The 20899-nt window shown below is 38.4% G+C and overlaps 1 protein-coding gene across 1 annotated transcript in view; it reads right to left on the bottom strand.

Moving 5' to 3' along the window:
• Positions 1 to 597: 597 nt before the first annotated feature.
• pla2r1 (phospholipase A2 receptor 1) overlaps positions 598 to 20899 on the bottom strand; it is a 31303-nt gene continuing 11001 nt past the window's right edge. The window contains exons 10-30 of the mRNA XM_042734560.1: positions 17883 to 17995; positions 16799 to 16968; positions 16246 to 16454; positions 15953 to 16098; positions 15179 to 15263; positions 14879 to 15011; positions 14658 to 14693; positions 14410 to 14570; positions 13840 to 13895; positions 13455 to 13552; positions 13227 to 13363; positions 12357 to 12474; positions 12160 to 12272; positions 11932 to 12067; positions 10538 to 10776; positions 10267 to 10453; positions 10048 to 10179; positions 9830 to 9952; positions 5267 to 5443; positions 3363 to 3398; positions 598 to 3092 (exon numbers count right to left, since the gene is read on the bottom strand). Coding sequence (XP_042590494.1) covers positions 2875 to 3092; positions 3363 to 3398; positions 5267 to 5443; positions 9830 to 9952; positions 10048 to 10179; positions 10267 to 10453; positions 10538 to 10776; positions 11932 to 12067; positions 12160 to 12272; positions 12357 to 12474; positions 13227 to 13363; positions 13455 to 13552; positions 13840 to 13895; positions 14410 to 14570; positions 14658 to 14693; positions 14879 to 15011; positions 15179 to 15263; positions 15953 to 16098; positions 16246 to 16454; positions 16799 to 16968; positions 17883 to 17995 — 2823 coding nt within the window. The 3' untranslated portion in view covers positions 598 to 2874. The remainder of the gene's footprint in view (positions 3093 to 3362; positions 3399 to 5266; positions 5444 to 9829; positions 9953 to 10047; positions 10180 to 10266; positions 10454 to 10537; positions 10777 to 11931; positions 12068 to 12159; positions 12273 to 12356; positions 12475 to 13226; positions 13364 to 13454; positions 13553 to 13839; positions 13896 to 14409; positions 14571 to 14657; positions 14694 to 14878; positions 15012 to 15178; positions 15264 to 15952; positions 16099 to 16245; positions 16455 to 16798; positions 16969 to 17882; positions 17996 to 20899) is intronic.

The following is a 20899-nucleotide window of genomic DNA, read 5'->3' on the forward strand; positions in this document are numbered from 1 at the left end:
TGGAATCTGAGGGTGCAAAAAATCTAATCACCTTTAAAGTTGTCCTTAGCAATGCATATTACTAATGAAAAAAATACGTTTTGATATAGCAATGGTAGGAAATTTCAAAATATCCTCATGGAACATGATCTATCCTAATGTTTTTGGCATAAATAAAAATTGATGATTGTGACCCATACAATATATTGTTGGCTATTGCTACAAATATACCCCTGCTACTTATGACTGGTTTTGTGGTCCAGGGTCACATATAGTAAAATGCACAGTACTACATTTTATGAGATTGTTGCACTTTATTGTGTTGTATTTAATGTTGGGAGTCAATATTTCATAAGTACAACATTACCTAGATGACTCTACTCTAACTTGAGCTTAAATTTAAATAAAAATTAAATTGAGCTTTGGATAAAAGCATCTGCTAAATGACTAAATGTAAATGTAAATTAGTCATAGCATGTGACTTATATAATGACCTTTTAAAACACAAAGTACTAAATCTTTTGTTCTTCTTTGTTTTTCATAATTGTAAGTGTGTTTGATTATAGATTCACTGCATAATTATTTAGTTCTCTGCTCAAAAGTCACAATCAATTCAAGAAGAGTTAGAGTATTTAATAAATTTATAAAAAAATTAAAAAAATCATAGATCAGGTGAAACATTGAAAATACATTTGGTCACATTAAACCAATCATGTGTTCTTGAAACCTAGAGAAGAAAACAAAAACAAACAAACAAACAAAAAACTCTCGAAAGTTACAATTTGACCTTCTTCAGAAACATAACTGCTAAAGAATAATAAAAAGAACAAAATGTAAACTGTGACACACAATAATACTAGGCAGACCCTTTAAAACACAACCACACATACAGTAAAACACACAAACCCAGTCTTACAGTAATATAAAAATTTAAACATGGAAAGAACCTATTGTATATTAGAATATAACTGCTTATCAAAATGTGTAATACCAACATGTGAAATCTGTGTCGATGATTAAAACAAAACAATGAAGCCTTGATTGTCTTGCCATATAGTTCTCCCTACCACAATCACTTTCACCACCACAAAAACATTACCAGATATACAAGGGGGTTTTATATTCATGGCTGATTAGGAAATACAGAGGGCAAAAAGACTTTGTGTGTGTTCCTATTCCCAAAATTGTAGAGAAAAAAATAGATGATTAAAATCAATGTTCTTCATTCACATTTTTGTGATAAAATAAATTCATAAATGAAGCACTAATAGTTTCCGTTACACAATGCAAGAAGTCAGAGAAGCAAATCGGTAAAACAGAGAAGCAACCACAGCCAAAATGAAGATGAAGGGTTTAAACTATAGTTTTTTTAACCACAGAATAAGAATTGAAACGGCCCCGGTGCTCTGGGAGCTGTGCAAAAGTAAGGTGCTTATAAAGCAAATATGTAATCCTAACAAACACGCTTCAGATCAAACCAGTTTCAGGTATCAGAGGAGAGAAAACAATACTAAAATAAGGTTGTAATACTGATGACACCACCAGTGGTGCAAGGTAAACATTTATTCATGGCCAGGCTGTTCTGCTTTGCTTTGTTGTGCAGTGGCTTATTTTGGATTTGTGGACTCTTTCTGATTGTAGTTTATTGTTTTAATCAGAACAAACTACTTGTGAGAACAAGCATCCTGCTGTAGATGAACTATTAATACACTTCAAAAGAGCAGTTCACCCTGGATAGGAGGATCATAGAGACCCAAAAGTTGCATTGTTGAATAGTTGCAAAAGTTAGAGTAACACTTAAATGTCAACATGTAATGACACCCACAACCCCTTTTACTTTCCTAATGTGATGCATATTTCAAAATTACCCATTGTTAAAAGTTTTGGCTCCACACAACAGTTTACAGTCGATGATGAATGACTCCTCCCCCTCCTGGCACACAACCATTGGTTAAAATGTAAGTGGCCTTGGTGATGTCATCTAAAAGGAAATCCGTTTCAGAGGTGGAGTTTTTTTGCATTGAAAGTTTACTCAGTAATTTCGTTTTTGTTATACATACTTTTCAATATACTATTTATTTTTTATGCATACAACTTTTTTTAATGAGGATAAAAATACTGAGTGCACCTTTAAGAAAGTAAATAGGGTCCATTTTGATTTCATGTTGAGTTTAAAGGCCTGTTCACAAAAAGACGAATGTTTGATGCAAAAATTTGTCCAATAAACAGGAATTATATACATAGAGGAGTTCTACTCTCTTTTCCATTGCATTGCGAAGAAAACTAGACAAACAATAATAGTCACGCTTTCGTCGTTTCATGTCTCCGAATACACTGCTGTTACATAAAACTACAACTTGGTGGCATATTTTCACAACAACAACCTAGAACTAGCTTCTTTTCTTCTCCATGACAAGCAATATTTATAAGAGCAATATGGTGTCAGAGAGCAAAACCGTAGTGTCATTCAAACTGATTTTTTTGTGTTTTTTTAAGCAATCTAAACAGACAAACTGTATGGGATATTTTAATGCTAAACATCTGTGATAGTGTGAACAGGCCCTGACACCTTAACAATATTAAAGCGCACTTAACCACCAAGCCTTTTGGCCCATTTAAGCTATTGCATTCTAGAGGAATTGTGTTGTTCTCCTGAATGAGACAGTAAAAAAAAAAGCCCCATTTCTCACTTCTTAAAGGATATCCCTTTCATAATGCTTTTAAATGGATTGTTGTGGAGCTTCACAAGACCTGCATGTGCACAATATCCTCCTGTAGCTACAGTATGGACAGACAACTCGACTATCTTCATAATTCCCAATGCAGTTTCCCTGACTGAACAAACACACTCTCATGCAAAACACAAACATGCACCTACACTCCCATAAACACATGCTAGTCCCCTGCTTGTGTCTCTAGGTCTGGGAGTAAAACATTTTCATCTTGGTCACTGGCTTGGGAACTAGTCTGTCTGTAATAGACGCTGCCAAACGTCAGAAGCCTCCGGACACACAGAGAGTTTCTCTTGTAAAGGAACCATGTTGACCCGATAACCACAGCAAACAACACAATGGCCACCAACACAGCTGCCGAGATCACACCTTGATGCAGACCTGAAAAGAAAACCACACAACTGATTTGCAGTACATGATGAAAGCTTTCAAGTACAGCCCTTAAAACATCTCATATTTTGCATGTTTTCAAATGACGCCTGACTGCTGTCCATGTTTGAAACCCTCAAATAGTCACTGCAGACAAATTTTGAAGTACTTTACACTCAACTTTGGGAGTAGTTAGTGTTGTGAAACAGAGCCGATAGAGGAAAAGGGAGATGCATATAAAGGTTTTCACTTCCTCAAAAGTATGGTGAATGACTTTCTAACCTTTCAGTGGCTCCACTTCTACCTCTTTGATGGCGCCTGTAATGCAAAGCAAAACATCCAAATTAAAGGGGTCATGAACTGAAAATAAATCAAAATTCCAATAAAAAATAAATCAAATTTACAATTTGTCACGCCTATTCAAACAGAGCATTCTGATGAGGGGGGTTAAAAACAGGACAGAAAATAACCTATTACTTCTAAATGATGATGTTTATTAATTTTAAAAACTCGATAACCTAAGCAGACCTCAGAGAACAGTACAAAATAAAAAAGACTGTCCCAAAAAGTCCACTAACCCCTTTAAGATCTGAGTAACTACATGGCAGTAGTATTGACCAATCAAACAGCGCTGTCGGCCTTGGCTCTCAAAAACAATTACCTTCGCAAATCTGTGTGAACTTTGTTTTGCAATTTGTGAGTCAGGGCACGAATGATACATAGGGATGCACGATATTATCGGACTGATATCGGAATCGGACGAAAATGGCTTTAAATGTAAATATCGGCATTGATAAGAGGAATATGTTAACTCACATGTGGTAGTGATTAGATCACGTCAGCAGTGTGGCTCATTCTTGAAGCAAAGTTTTGTCTAAATCATGATTAGATTCACTCTTTTGAAACACAGCATTTATTCTGTGAAAGCACCTACAGAATGATGCATTCAGTGTATTACATAGTAAACAGTAATAGCACGTGCAGTGGCAGCCTCCCCCAGGTCCTAATGCCCATTCAGTAAGGAGTTTTAATCTGTAGGGGGCACTGTTGGCGTAGTTCTAATTAAATTAAAAGTAAAATAGCCTACACCAGTGGTTCTCAAACCTGTCCTGGAGTACCCCCATGCCCTGCACATTTTGTATGTCTCCCTCAATTATCACACCTGATTAAACTCATCAGCTCATTAGTGGAGACTGCAAGACCTGAGGTGGGTGTGTCAGATATAGGGAGACATAAAAAAATGTGCAGTGCTGGGGGTACTTCATGGAGAGGTTTGAGAACCCCTGGCCTACACAAATAACATATAGATCAGTGGTTCCCAATCCTGGTCCTGGAGAACCCCCAACACTGCACATTTTAGATGTCTCCCTATTCAAACACACCTGATTCAATTCATCAGCTTATTAGTGACGACTCCAACTCAGGGGTGTCAAACTCAGTTCCTGAAGGCCCGGAGCTCTCCAGAGTTTAGATGCAACCCTAATTAAACACACCTGATCCAACTAATCAAGTCATTTAGGCTTATTTGAAAACTACATGGTTTCCGTCTTGGAGCAGGGTTGGAACTAAACTGTGCAGAGCTGCGGCCCTTCAGGAATTGAGTTTGACACCCCTGCCCCAACACCTCAAATTCTCCAGGACCAGGATTGGGAACCAATGATATAGACTGTGTTTCTGATTAAATAAAGCAGTAATTAATGTCATAAAATAATGAGTATATTTTGATTCAAAGGTCAGAAGGTAAACTCTTTTGCTTTAGACCAGGGGTCTCCAACCCTGTTCCTGGAGAGCTACCGCCCTGCAGATTTTAGGTCCAACCCCAATCAAACACACCTGAACCAGCTAATCAAGATGTTCAGAGTGTCTTGATAAATATAGGCAGGTGTGTTGGGGCAGGGTTGGAACTGAAATCTTCAGGACGGTAGCTCTCCAGGAGCAGGGTTGGAGATCCCTGCTTTAGACCATCTACAAGTGTTAAATGAAAATATATCGGTATCGACCAAAATTAGTTGAAAAATATCCCTAATGATAACACATATTTATTGAATGCAACAAAGAAATGTTGCCACTCTAAAGCCAACAGTAATTTCCCGGTACTGTTCCTGCAGTAAATATCAGACGATCAGGACTGTACTGAGCTTCCGCTGGTGATTTGTGGTCATGAGGTTGAAAATCATGCCTTTTACCTGTTGAGGTTTTGCAGATGAAGCCTAGTCTTTCAGTGCAGTCGGCTAACTGCCACACGGCATCTGCAACCCGCAGAGTCACGCATGAATCCACACTTATGTCACTGGCATCTGGAGCTCTGGAGCGCCAGTTTGTGTAATGAAGCGGTGAGCCATCCAGTCGAGTCAAAGCGTCAGCTACAATAAGCATTTTCATTACTTGTCAAGGACAATTTCATGTTTCACATAAAACTTTCAATAAACATTACATGACATAAAATAATCAATATTGTCTCAGGTTACGTAAAGGAACGAGACACTGTGTCTTCTAGAGGTCACTTTGGGGAATGCCTTCAGTGTGACACACATCTAAACATGACAATAACATTGGCCGGTGAAAGCCTGTGACGTCATCACCTGAAACCACAGCGAGTACTAAGTACTAACTCTACCACAGCCATGGGAGTTGTCCCAAGGATGTCTTGACGGCTGTCAGTGACATTATCCCCTTCGGCCAAGGGCCTGAGCTGAGGGCTGAGGCATACCTTAAAATAACTTACCTGTTAAGGGCTGGGCTAGGAAGCCCAAGCCTAGGACAAAGCTTAAGGCTTGGAATCAGAAGAAAGAGTTCTTTTAAGGGGATACGGCCAGGTGTCTAATAAACTAAACCAGACCTTGGCCTGCTACCCAGGGGGGCTACTGCCGGTTCTGAATGAACCTGCTCAAAGAACTGACTCGACAGATCTTGGGTAGCAACACCCTGCTCAAAAAGTTTCAACAGAGATACATAAGTTGAGTGGAGCCCAAGACAAGAACCGGGGCCTAAAGCAACTCAGAGAAAGGGAATGAGGCTGACAGTGCGTAACCTAAACTGTGCAGAATGCTGTGTGTGCACACTTACCACAATGTGGATTTTAGAAAGTGCACAGAAGCTCAGCGTATGCACTTACCATAGCATGGATTTAGAAATACCATTGCTTAAGGGGTAACCGAAGCTGTATTAAACCAACCTAGGAGCTCTACATGGCTGTGGTACGCTCACAGAACAGACTCTGAAGCATCTGCTCACAGATGCCCAGAAGGGAGCGGCACGCTTGCAAAAGGCCCTTCATGGTGAAGGGAGCACAGCTAGCTCACTTAACAAGCAACCCGCCAAGGAGGCAGGAGATGGCCCAGCCACCTAGCATGATTGCTATCCGGAGCTCAAAAGAGCGGAAGCCCAACCTTAAAAAAAGAGAAGGGGGACTCGGCTCTCAGATCAAGAGGGGTGGACTCACAACCTGAGGCTGCTACTCAATGGAGCTAAAATGAGAGGAGGACTCAATGAGAGAAGTCCACAGATGCTCAATTGGGAGCGACAGGCTCAAAGACAACCCTCCGAGGTGAGGGGAGCATTGCCTGGCTTGACCCAAATAGAGGTAGCTTATCAGGGAAGGAGTTAGCAGCCCAACTACCTGATGTCACTGCCATGGAGCTCAAGACTAGGGGTCAACCCCTAGTGAGGAGAGAGAGGAACCCAGCTCGACCGAAGCGATCAATAGCCTAGGGTCAGAGGACCTAAGTCGAAAGGAGGACTCACCTAGTCTGCTCAGGACCAGCAAGCTCAAAGGGACACTCCCACAGTGAGGGGAGCACAGCCATGTCCGGGAAGCAGATCCCAAATGGAACATCAGAAATGGGATCCTGCTGGAAGGGAATCACACATTTCTACAGGGAACAACAGGGTACCAAAATAAAGGCAACTGTCCAAGGAGGCGACAGAGACGGGCCTAACACTCAGTTTGTTGCAAATGGGGTTTTTCGGAAGCAGCGCTCTTGGCTCTCAAGCTGAGGCATGCCCTTACAGCACATACTGGGAGCGACTCATAGCTAACCCTCACAGTGAAGGGAGCACTTCTCAGCTCAACCAGAAAGAGATGCTAGATTAGAAGGGGTAACCCAGCAGGGCAAAAAAGGAGACAGTCCACTGGTGCAACTAGACACAGTCTCATGCTCTTTATCACGATAGAGAGCATGGGTCCCGTATAATCAGACCCGATAGAATCTGAAGAAATAGTGGGACCCGATAACCATTCATGCCTACAGAGCTTACTGCTCCTCAGAGCATAAGTATACAAGAAGGGTTTCTGCAGAAACACAAATCCCTCGTACCTCAGGTAATTCAGTGTACTCAAGCCCAGTCCGCAGAGGGGCAATTACTGGATCAACCATATGGGCAGTGTGACAGGGAGGACCCGTGGGCCTCAGCAAGAGGAGCTCTAGCTCAGAGAACTTGCATGATGGTTAAGGAAAGACTCAAATCTCAGGAGACCCCTCAGGGTGAGAGATGAGTAGCGCACCTTGGCCAGAGGATAGGGAGCATGTCACGAAGCATGTACTTAGAAGAGTTCTAGCCTGCAAAAAGGACCCGCAGGTCCTGAGGTTGCAGCATTATACTGGGGACCTAATGCTGGAAGGCTTCCACAGAAGCATGTACCAACCGAAGATGAGGGCTATCACCAGCCTGGATCCAGTACCGATGGATCTAGTAACCTAAAAAGTCAGAAAACAGAACAGGTCCGAGTAGCGCTGCTTTTTAGGGGAATTAAGGGGAGGAAGATGAGAGCAGATGAAATACTCTCAGAGGGAGGGGAGTAGATGGCTCAGGTTTTACTCTGGTCCAGACGAGAGTGCTGAGAACGCCTAATTTGGATCACCTCCCTCAAATCTTGCCTGTCACCCTTAGACCCACACCCGTTTTGAGACCTACCTGCAGGTGGGCACACAGCGCGAGTCACGACACTAGTCTTCTGAGCCCGTCTTTGATCCTTAGATCGAGATGGGCCAGGACACCTTTATTGTTCGGGCTCAGACCTGGACCTTCATGGAATGAAGGATTTTAAGGCAGCTGAGCACATCTTGGCCTCCTTAAACTTCTTGACCACCATCTCGATGGAAGTGCCGAAAATCTCAGAAGGGGAAACAGGCACATCAAGAAGAAAGCCCTTCACTTTCAACCCGATTCACCCACAGATGTCTCTCCATAACTTCCATGGCTGCCATGGATCTGCCAATGGCAGTTGCAGCTTGCTTAGTGGCACGGAGGGCAAGACCTGTGGTGCGACGCAACTTAGCCACCTCATCAGGGGATAGACCCTGATCTTTATCCAGGTCTTTCAGCAGATCAGCCTGAAGCACTGCCATGGTATGCAACAAGGCTGCAGCCTGTGATATGGGTGTGAGACGTTATTGGTTTTTTCATGGAGTTCGTGTGGAGATGGGGGGTTAATTTGAGGTTGAGGTGTGTTTGTGGGATGTGGTTAGTAGTAGAGTATGGATGGAGGTGTCACTTTCTTGGCCCGCTTCCACTTGGTGCGATCCATAACCTCAAGCAGCTCATCATACTCAACAGCTCATCAGGAGGATTGGGAGGTCTCAGTCTCGACTTCTTCATCCTTATCTGACATCTCCTGCTCATCCTGACTTTGAGCCAGCAGAGCACTAGCCGCTGGATCAGACGATGTAAGAGAGATAGCATCGTCATCCGGTAGCTCACTCTCGTCCATGACTGATGAGCACGAAAGGGAAAGACCCTTTTTCAACTCATCAGCCAGGTCCATCTGCGATCCCCACAAGTTCATTTTCCTGAACCATAGGGAGATGATGGCTGTCCATTTTTCCTCAAAAAGAGAGACAATCGAGAGCGGAGCTTTTTCACAGAAAAAAGCTCACAGTGCACGCAAACTGCCCAAACGAAAGACGCAAATATCGTGTGTGTCATCAGGTGTCAAATAACGATGACACATATCCACACACTTCTTAAACGCCTTATTAGTGCTTGCCATGGTAAAGAAGAAAAATCTTACTGGAAATGCAAGCTTCAAACAAAACAGTCCTTAAAGACGAAGAAGAGGATGACGTGTTCTCCCGGTGCCCTTTTATACTATGGTCGCGCCAGGTGATGACGTCATAGGCTGTCGCCGTCCAATGTTATTGTAGTGTTTAGATGTATGCTTCAGACACTGGTCACGCTGAAGGCATTCCCCAAAGTGACCTCTAGAGGATGCAGTTCAAAGTTCCCTCAGAAGGAAAACTATTTAACTATAAAGACAGATAGATAGATATAATATAAATAAAATAATAAATATACTGTAAATAATATAATGTATATAATCAAGATTCATACATGTTTATGATTACAGTATATATACATTTATAGACTTACATAAAGACATTTCATTTTTCACATTCAAATTTAAATATAACAATATTAATACAAGTTCAAAGTAAATAATGTATATATAAATAATTAAATAGAAAATAAAAATAATAAGTAATTTGTACATAGTATTTCATATATTTACAGTATACATACATGATTTTATATCGTAGATAGATATAAAATTAAATTAAATACAAAATAATTTATACATAGAGAATTTTTATATCACATTTTTTAATAATGTGTTAATATTAATATAAACAAGTTAATAATTAATATAATTAAAATTACTAATATTTTATAAGAATATTTATGTAGTATTTATAATTCAAATGCATTTATAATAGAATTAAATGCTCAAAATCAAACATCACAGCTCTTACTGTCAGTGTCGTATAAAATTCCTAGCCACAAATTCTGAGGCCTCCGGTAATGACGTGACATCTCTTTAAGGAAGAATCGACTCTCCTCATCATCTTGAACTGTCAGAACATCTGAAAAATTTCCTGAAAATGGAAATAATCTTGCCAAGTTATACCAAATACACCCAAAGACAATCAAAGCCACCGCTAGGTGGAGCTCTTGATCCAAAGTGCCGTACCCTTCTTTTTACAGTGATTTCTCGCTTCCTCCAGGGTCATCTTCAATAGAACTGTTTCAAAATAATAGCAGCTCCCACAAAACTTCACCCAGGTCTCAGGACAAACCACTTCATAGGAGAAAGCAATGCTTTCTGTGGGAGGACAAACAACGATATCAGTCCATTTTCAACTATTTACAATTGATAAAATAAATCCAAAGACAGAAAGAATGGACTCACTCGGAGGAGGTTTGTAACATATCGCTCCTGATAAAAGCATGTCACATTCAACGTCTTTCCACCGTCCATTAACGTCCATGGACACGCAGCCTCCATCTCCCATGGGCCCCTCTGGGTAATAATTAGAGTCTTCCCAGTAAGTGAAGGAAAGGTCACTGCCATCAGACCACTGGTGTGAGAGACCATCCTATGAAGGTAGAGGGCGCTCTTGTTTAATACACAAATATGAGCCATTAAACAACATGACAGTGGGATATCAAAGCCTCCTTACATCTGTGCTGTACAAGCCGATCCAGTGTGGGGCTTCAAGCCTGTTGATCAGCACAGTGAGATAGGCCTGCTGAAACGGGTCTGTAATGCTCACAAGTGCGGCACCCTTCTCCAAACATGCTTTCTGGGCCTGATACCAGCTCAAATTGCCGTGGATGATACGGTAACTGTGGTTCTTATATTTAGACGAGTCCAGAGAGGAAGCAGTGTAATAGGATTGTGTAGGACGCTTGGTGATGTCTGAGATAAAGTAGACATCCACCAATATTAAAAACTGATAAAAAAGCTGATAATTAGTTTCATGTTATGGTCACTAACCAATAGAATGTCATATTATTTTGTGTAAATAAATTACAAATTAAAATTAATAATTTTCAAATGCTGCAAGTGAATGTTACGGAAACAAAATCTCAGAATTGACCAGTGCCTGAAAAAAAAAAAGGTTTACCTAAAAATGAAAAATTGCTGAACTCACTCTCAGGTCTCAGGTCTCAGGTCATCCAAGAAGTAGATGAGTTTGTTTAATGGCGGAACAGATCTGGACGAATTTTGCATTCCATCACTTGCTCACCATTTACTGTGTAGTGAATGGATGCCTTCAGAATGAGAGTCCAAACAGCTAATAAAAAGAATCCACAAGTAATCCACACCACTCCAGTCCATCAATTAACATTTTGTGAAGTGAAAAGCAGCATGTTTATAAGAAACACATCTATAATTACGATGTTTTTAACTTCAAACTGCTGTTTTTGGCTAAAAAATTTGTCCTCTGTCCATAATATTAATTTCTCCAGAGGAAAAGTTGCCTCGTCCTAAATCAGGAGAGAAATATCCACAGATTAAGCACTGTTTATATGTGAAAACAGCCTGAAACTGTTATACACAAATATGTGGATTTTGACCTGGAAAGACAACATTAGATGGACTTTTTCACTGGTGAAAGCATTATTATGGATTATGGACTATTTAGTATTTTGGCCAGAAGTGACGGTTTAAAGTTAATACGCCTTAATGATGGATTTGTTTCTTATAAACAACCATTTTTTCACTTCACGAGATGTTAACTGATGGACTGGAGTCGTATGGATTACTTGTGGATTATTGTGATGTTTTTATCAGCTGTTTGGACTCTCATTCTGACGGCACCCATTCAATTCAGAGGATCAATTGGTGAGCAAGTGATGGAATGCTACATTTCTCCAAATCTGTTCTGATGGAGATACAAACTCATCTACATCTTGGATGACTTGAGTATATTTCCAGCAAACTCTCATTTTTTTGATTGAATTAAGTGAGTGATAAATGATGACAAAGGCAATATAAATGTAAAAATATGAGGAAACACGTCTCCACAATTAAATATTGGTCAATGCCAATGATTTGAAAATTAAAAACCTTGCGGCTTCTGGCAGACAAAACCATAGACGCTCTCAGTACAGACGTCGTCTTGCCATAGCCCTGTCACACGGAAGTTGTGACTGTTGGACAGGTAAGTACAATGAGATTCCCCAGGAGATCTATAATTAGACACCTGCAGACAAACACAAAGAAAAACATTAAAAATAAAAAATAAAAATAAAATCAATTTACATTTCAAATATATTAAATCCTGAGTCTTTATACCTCCCAGTTATTATAGCTGACTGGCTTCCCATTGCTCCACTTGGAGGAAAAACGACCCTGTGCACCAATCCAAACCCCCGCTGAGCAGCCGTGAAGCAGCATGACGATGTAGGCCAACCAAAAGATAAAAACCACAAAAATGTCAATACAAAGAAACATCGGAAACTATAATATAATGAAGATGTGATGATCTTTACCTTGTTCAATTTCATCCTCTATGGACACCAGAGATCCCTTATAGGATGAGCAGACGGACTGAGCATCCTGCCAAGTTTTCCCATCTCCCGGATGGGCTGGGAGATGCAGAAACAGACACTGGCAACCAATCACAAACACGCAAATCTTAATGATACAATAAAACCCAAGAACCTTAAATGGTAAACAACTAAGCTGATTTCTGAAGATCATATCAGACAGAAACATACTCTATGCACATAACTGGTGCGCAAAATAAAAAATGCGTTCAAAGTTCAAACCACTCATTTGCGTACTGACATTGCTGACACAGCTATTAATGCACAATCACTGTTTTATATGGACTAACTCAAATACTGTATAAGATTTCATTTCAGACAGAAGCATAAATCCTCAAATTCACCAATGCGCTTCACTGGGCAGGGCTAAACCTGGCAACCCGCCAAAATAAAAGATTGCTAATTTTAGGTTCGAAAATGAGGAAAATTCATATTTAAAAAAGTCAATATTAGCATTTTATTTTTAAAGTGTGCTATAAAATAATTGTACTTCTATTTAAAACTCACTTAATATTAATTCATCATTTAATGCATCCTAATTTATTAATGAGAAAAAGCATGAGCCTACAATATTAGCAGTTAATTAAAATATGTTTTACCAAAAAACTGCTGTCCTAAAATGTCCAGCTGAATTATGTTCTGTATAATGTGGATGCAAAAATTTTATTTGTACAAAAACATACAAAACATAAATAAATAAATAAAGTGATACTACTTTGTAAGAACAACATGAAAGGAGCATGCACTTTGAGAACCACTTATCTAGTTTACATTCCCACAAGGCAGCTAAAGCAGCTTCTAGTGTATGTGAACCTTGTGTCCGTAGTAGAACCAGTTCTCTGGGCAGCTGCCGACATAGTGAGGCTCACGTGGGTCCTCCACTAAAGATACCGTTCTGCGCTTGCACACGTAACCATGTCGATCCTTACAGCTTCCTGCTGACCACTGACCTGCACAACATTATTGATAAGCAGTGTTTGAGTACACCAGATAATGCTACTTGCGTGTGCTTAAGTGATTGTGCGTGCATTTATTGTTTACCGGATTGAGATGACATCTGGATGCAGTTTTGGCCAGGCTTTCGGTAGAATCGACCATTTTCCCAGTTCTCATAGTCCAAAGCGGATCCATCAGTCCAGCTGCAGAGATCAAACACATATAAACCCCAACATGAAGCCTGCTTCACACTGAATGCTCCTCTACTGCCCCTTCACCTTTCTTAAAGGTAAAGTGTGTGACTTCTGTAATATTTGTTGACCAAATGTAAAAAATACAGTTTTTATTTTGAACTTAAAATCATAAGAAATATTTTTCTGCCTTTATCTTTCACTTATAATACATGACAATGAATAAATAAAAAATCTGACTTTTCATTTATTGAATTGTACTGTAAAAGAGACTCATTATGGTAGTCAAAGAAAGGCACCTGAGACCGTTGTGAGCGCTGTGAGCAGACAAACCAATCCACCAAAATTCAGAATCCTAAAAACAAAGAAACAAACAAATATGCTCTTTTATATAAACACATCTAAATATTATATTCTGCATATATGTATTTATACATATAAATACACATACTGTTCCAAATTTTGTGGTCAGTAAGATTTATTGATTTTATTTGAAGATTTTATTGAATCAAAAATACACAGTATTTCTAATGTAATATATTTTAAAACGTATTGTTGTGATGTAAAAACTGAAATGTGTCATATGATCCGTTGGAAATTATTCTAATATTCTGATTTGCTGCTCAAGAAACTTTTTTTTTGTTATTATCAATGTTGAAATCGGTTGCTTAATGTTTTCTTTGATAAACAGAAGATTCAAAAGAACAGATTTAATTAACTTTTGTAATATTATACATGTCTTTACTGTCTCTTTTGATCAATTTAATGCATCCTTGCTGAATAAAAGTAGTAATTTGTTTTAAAAAAAAAAACTCTTACTGAACGCATACTTTCGAACAGTTGTGTACATAAAGAAATGCATGTAATACCTTATTAATGTGTTCTTTGATGAAGGCCAGTTCCTCACTAGAGTGAACGGAGAGCAGATCAGCACCCATCATCTTACAGGCGAAGGAGACGGACTCCCAGGGAAACGGTTTACTGGCAAAGTAATACTCAGCTCCTCTTGAAAATATCCACGGCTTATGTTCTGCGCCATAAACACAAACGAGTGTCATCATCATAAACATCAGCAGTGAGGATCAGCATCTACAGTATTTAGCTGTACTGTACTTACGGTCACTGTACCAGTACGGCTTGACCAACTCCACACCTGAGCAAACCGAAAATCAAACACCTACATTTCAACAGCTGTTGTTGTTTTGCACTTTTTCCAATAAAATACAAAACAGTGAAATGCAAATATTCATTGAAACCAGTCTAAGCTGGTATTCGATGGCAATGAGTTGGTAATGAGTTTTTCATTACATGTTATATCCATACACCCAAAGCACAAACCTCTAGGGACCTTGCAAATCCATTCATATTTGGAGTCACACGAGTGAGGCGTGAGAGTGTTTGTGAGGTCACTGTACACAGCACACATGCGAGAGTCCACTTCATTCATATCCTCCATCAACGATGTCACCACCTGCGGAATGCCATCATGACAATTATTTAACGAGCTGAAGAACAGCTTCTTCCATGACTTTCTGTCTCTTTTTTTAACATGGAGATAATGTATTCAAACATATCCAAAGCCCACGACTCATTGCTTTCTCTTTTCCTGTTTTTTTGTCTATTTCTCTGAATTTTTACCGGTGTGCCATCAGACCACTCCCAGGCTCCGTCAGACCGAGGGTTTCTCTTAGTAAAGCCCACCCAAAACCAGCGACCCTCTGTACTGAAAACAGACAAAAAAGAAAAGAAAGGAGAGAGAAAAATAATTTTATTAATCAATTTAGACTTACAAAATAATTACATAAATTGATTTTTTTTAAATTCACATGATTATTATTATTATTAATAATAATAATAATAATATCACAATTAATATTTTTTATTTATTTTTAAAAAATATTATTATTTATGTTTTTACAAATTTGAAGAATATATACAGATATAATATGGGGTCCAAAAGTCACAAACCTATTTAGTTATTTAGTTTATTTAACCCAGAAATATTTATTTACTTTCTTTATTATCTTTTTTAAAAATTCTGAAAAATTCTTTCTGATTTACATTTTGAACTCCGGGTTTTCAATGTGTTCTCAGATTTTTCAACCACTGTACAAAATTCCAAAAGAGAAGTTACTTTTCTACACCACCATTCAAAAGTCTGGGGTCAGTAAGATTTTTTTTGAGTATTTGGTTTTTTTTTTTAGTTTAAGTGTTTTATAATTTAGTAATAAATTTTTAATGTTACAAAAGTTGAATGACAGAATGATAGGGGGAAAAATAGTAAGCCCAAATTAAAATTGAAATAATTCTACTGTTCACAATATATTTTTGGTCTCATGCAGCCTTGGTGAGCAGAACAGATGGATTAACTTGTGAACAGTAGTGTATAAACCCCCACTTGTGTAAACCAACCTTTGGAACATCATGGAGAGGAGCTTTTTGACAAAAGCCTGATCTTCATAGTGATGGAAACTGGCCAGATCAGCACCCAAAGCCCGGCAGAAGAACTGAGCCTCGGTCCAGGTGCGATGCATCAGGATCTTCTCACTGTGATACACCTACACAATAAACAAACCAACTGAACATGAACAGCAGGAACATCCTGAATTATAATGAATCAACAGGTAAAGTCAATTCAATAAAAGATTCAACAAAAGACAGTGGCTCTCAATACTGGGTATATGATTATTTACTCTTCGTAGTACCTTGTAACAGTGAGACAGCTCTTTGCGGCTCTCCCATCCTGTGGGACATGGTGCATTCAGGTCTATGTGTGGCACAGGCATCAGGGTGTCACGATTCCCGCTCACTTCCTGTTTGCACACAGCCAGGGCCTTAAAAGCACCACAATTTTTCACCTCCCAGTGACCCAGAGCCTGGCCTCCAGACATCAGCACACAGCCTCCTCCACTCACTGCAGACAAAGATGATTGATTAAATAAAGAGCTTTTAGTCTTTTTGTGCATGCCAGCCAAGGTGGTAAGATTTTTATAGGGATAGTTCATCCAAAAATGCAAATTCTGAATAAATTCTAACTATTCTAAATTCAAACCTGTATGAATTTCCTTCTTCTGTCGAGCACAAAAGAAGATATTTTGAAGAATGCTGATAACCAAACAGTTGCTGGTAGCCATTGACATTTGCTTACCAACATTCTTTTGTAAAGAAAGTAAATCATACAGGTTCAGAGCAACTTAAGGGTGAGTAAATGATGACAGAATGTTCCTTTTTGGGTGAAGTGTCCCTTTAAGGACTTACCTGGCTGGTGTCGGTTCCAGTTGGTGTAGGTGAGGGGTCTCGACGAGCCGTTCTGCGTCAGCCAGCGGTACTCGCCGGTTCTGTTCTGGTCCTGCAGAGCTGTCCAATAGGATTGGGTCTCAGAGCCTCCCTTTTCACTGATCAGGCTGTTTAGAAAGGCCTGCTCAAACCTGCCGCAGAGAGACCACGCAGTCCGATTGTGATCTATGCGCCTGCCTCTTTTATGTTGTAATAATTTTAATTATTCTTGTATAGTAAGCATTTCCTGACTACTCACTTGTGACCCTGGACCACAAAACCAGTCATAAGGGTCAATTTATTCAAAACTGAGATTTATACATAAATTAGCTTTCCATTGATGTATGGTTTGTTAGAATAGTACAATATTTGGCAGAGATACAATATTTGAAAATCTGGAATCTGAGGGTGCAAAAAAATCTAAATATTGAGAAAATCACCTTTAAAGTTGTCCAAATCAAATCCTTAGCAATGCATATTACCAATCAAAAATTAAGTTTTGATATATTTACGGTAGGAAATATACAACATATCTTCATGGGACATGATCTTTACTTAATATCCTAATGATTTTGGCATAAAAGAAAAACCAATAATTTTGACCCATACAATGTATTTTTGGCTGCTGCTACAAATATACCCCTGCTACTTATGGTTTTGTTGTCCAGGGTAACACTATGAAACACATTTCCTGGTTATTCCAGGTTGGTTAATGCTTCTTTCAAGGTCCATCATATACATACATTACCATTCAAAAGCAAAGGAATAAAAGGAAGTGGTACTTTTTTCATCAAAGACACACTCAACTGATCAAAAGTGAAAGGAAAGACAGATATAATGTTACATAATGTATAATGTATTTTTTTTTACATTTCTATTCTCTTTCTTAAACAAATGTATCATAGTTTCCACAAAAATATTAAGCAGCACAACAGTTTTTAACATTGATAGAAATAAATGTTTCTTGAGCAGAAAATCAAGAAATCAGAATGATTTCTGAAGGATCATGTGACACTGAAGACTGGAGTAATGATGCTGAAAATTTAGCCCTGGCTTTTTGACATACCTGCTTTCTATAGTAACAAGAGGAGATTTACAGTAATATCCTTTCACTGCATCCTCAAACGTCTGCTCCTGATCTGTGATTTTATAACACCAGGTGTCCTTCCTTCTCCAGCCCTGCATATACACACAATAATACACACAAAAAAAAAAAAACGGTTATGGTTGGTAGTGTGTAGTAAAGGATTTCATATGTAGGTCACAAGTTTGGTCACTAGAAAGCAAGCAGTGTGCAGGAAGCAGGAACTTGTGTAGTGTACTACCATATTTTTCATAACTTACTATTCTGGATTTTTAAAAAATCACTTAATAAATGCTGCCACTTATATTCCAAAGCTACTTAGTGTAATTAACTTCAAGCATGCAAAACATAATCAAATCGCACACATTTGCATTCATGCCGAATGAGAGCAGTACACGAGTCCAAGTTCATTTTAGTGCTGTCAAAACAATTAATCACAATTAACTGCATTCAAAATAAAAGTTTGTGTTTACATAATATAGTTATGCGCACTGTGTATATTCATATGTATACTTAAATACACACACATATGCATATATTTTAGAAATATATGTAATAAATATGCATATTTATGTTGAATCATACATAAATTATGTAAATAATAAATTTATGTAAATCAAATCACATGTAAATATTTATTAAATACATGTATGTGTGTGTATTTATATACATATAAATATAAACAGTGCACACACATATTATGTAAACACAAAGTTTTATTTTGGATGTGATTAATCGCGATTAATTGTTTTGAAAGCACTAGTTTATTTGTATGGCCTCTATAATTTATATTTGTTTATTACCTCTATTTTTAATTTCTGTTCTGAATAAAGTTACATTTAAAGGATTTGCTGTTGAGTGAGGGCAACTAAAGTACATGTTTACAGTGTTTATAGTTTTTGTAAATATTTCATATTATTTAATATTCATTTTTATTTACATTATTTCTTAATGAAATAATAAATGCAACTTATTGTTTTTTTTCTTTTTCTAAAATGCAATTTTGACTAATAGTAGGGTAGGATTTCCAGAAAATACTTTTAATTTAAGGCTACGTTTACACGACAACGATGTAGTCAAAAACGGAAATTTTTTCCCTTGCGTTTTTAAAAAGTTTCACACATACACGACAATGTTTTCAAAGCGATCCGCGTTTACACATCCACAAAAACGGCCAAAAACGCTGTATGACATATGCCAGGCCAGTAGTGGGCGCTGTCACCTTGTTAGTAAACAGTACCTGTAGAGAAGTGATGATTATATGTTGTATATCATGTGTCTCTGCTGTTGGTTGTAATATTGGTGAAGTAAATCCACACTTTGCTGAAGAAGCGTTAGCAAACTCTTGAGCAGCAACAACAGTACCATGTACTCCGCCACTGATGTGTATGTTTGTTCACGATAACGGTGGCATTTTCAAAAACTTGTGCTTTGAAACCCGTTTTCAAAAATATGCATTTTCAGTCCCCAAAACGTCATTGTCGTGTAAATGAACAGGAAAAACATAAAAAGTTTCCTGTTTTTGGCTGAAAACATTGTCGTGTAAACGGCCCCTAATACTACTTCGAGTATAAATAGCGCATGGTTTGTTGTAGATGCAGGACATTTGGGAGGCAGAATCAGCTGGAATTGACATCTGGCTGTGTTTTCACATCTGTCCTCTAGTAACCCTGAGTTCAACGGCCTCAATTCAGCGTCCTTCAGAAAACCTGGCACAGACTGAAGCAAGCATTTTAACAGCTACAAATAGACACAACTGGGTAGCTGATGCTCAACTTTAATCAAGATTTAGATTAAAACTAATATTAAAGGGAAAGTCTATATATTTAAAGTCTTTACCATTTTACACACATTGCCTTTAGCAGAAGATGAAACCATTTCAGCATACGATAAATGGTTGTCCACAAGCTGAGTAAGAGTGGGTGGGACACGTACAAGTCTGTGCACTGGCACGCGTGCATCTCTGAAAAGTGCCATTTCTCTGTTTGGCCATATTCATCACATTCATCCTTCTTGCAGTCGTCCTTTTTCATAGGCAGTAAAAGCAGAAACTGAGCTACAGAACAGATCTGAATCAGTCTGTTGTTCTCAGGCCGTGACCCGCTCTCACCCTCGCTGACGGTCGCTCCATCCTCAGTCCACCCTCCTCACCCCACACAAAGACCATCTCAAGCACAAGCAATCAGAAATGCAGGAAAACAGATGAAACGAGAATGCTGGTAATGAGATGGGAAAAAGCTATTTGGTACTGGATTTCTTTTCTTCTTGTCTGGGGTTTTTTTTTATCATTATCATGCAATGTATTTTGAACGACATCTTCTGGCAAATTTTGTTTTCTTTCTTTTTTTTTTTTCTTTGTTCTTGCTATGTTTTTATTTTGAAAATTGAACTTAAATCACATTAGTGTGGTGGTTTTATTTTAAATAAAATAATGATAGGTGCAGATAATGCTGGGCTACCCACTCCAAAATGTAGCTAATTAAGTTTCTATTAACTAAGCTAATAAATTCTAGGTAAGTATTCCACTTTATTCATTGCCTTTTCTCTTTTATAAAGTGAACTGAATGAACTGTTTGAATGATTCAGAGTGAGTCACTAACCAATTCAGCTAGCCTGTCTCCACTGTGTGACAAATGTCAGTTTTTAGATTCCAGCCTGTCTCATAGCTATGTCTTGTGTCCCAAATTACAGAGTTTTTGGAACAACATATTCCAAGTTTTTTCAGATACATTGGACATTCCTGTTGAACCAGATCCTATATTAATTATATTTGGAGTTTCAGAAGAATTTTTGAGACTTACACGGGTACAACAACAGTTTGTTTCATATGGGCTGATCTCTGCCAAAAAAACTTATCCTTTTGTTTTGGAAGAAAAAGAGGTTCTAACTCTTAAATTGTGGCTGACAGAGTTGACGAGTACACTACATTTGGAAAGAATCAGGTATACCCTAATAGACAAGATTGTGTTATTTGAAAAAATGTGGTCCCCTTTTATCTC

The sequence above is a fragment of the Cyprinus carpio genome, chromosome B11 (genome assembly GCF_018340385.1).
Source record: "Cyprinus carpio isolate SPL01 chromosome B11, ASM1834038v1, whole genome shotgun sequence".
Taxonomy (NCBI): Eukaryota; Metazoa; Chordata; class Actinopteri; order Cypriniformes; family Cyprinidae; genus Cyprinus; species Cyprinus carpio.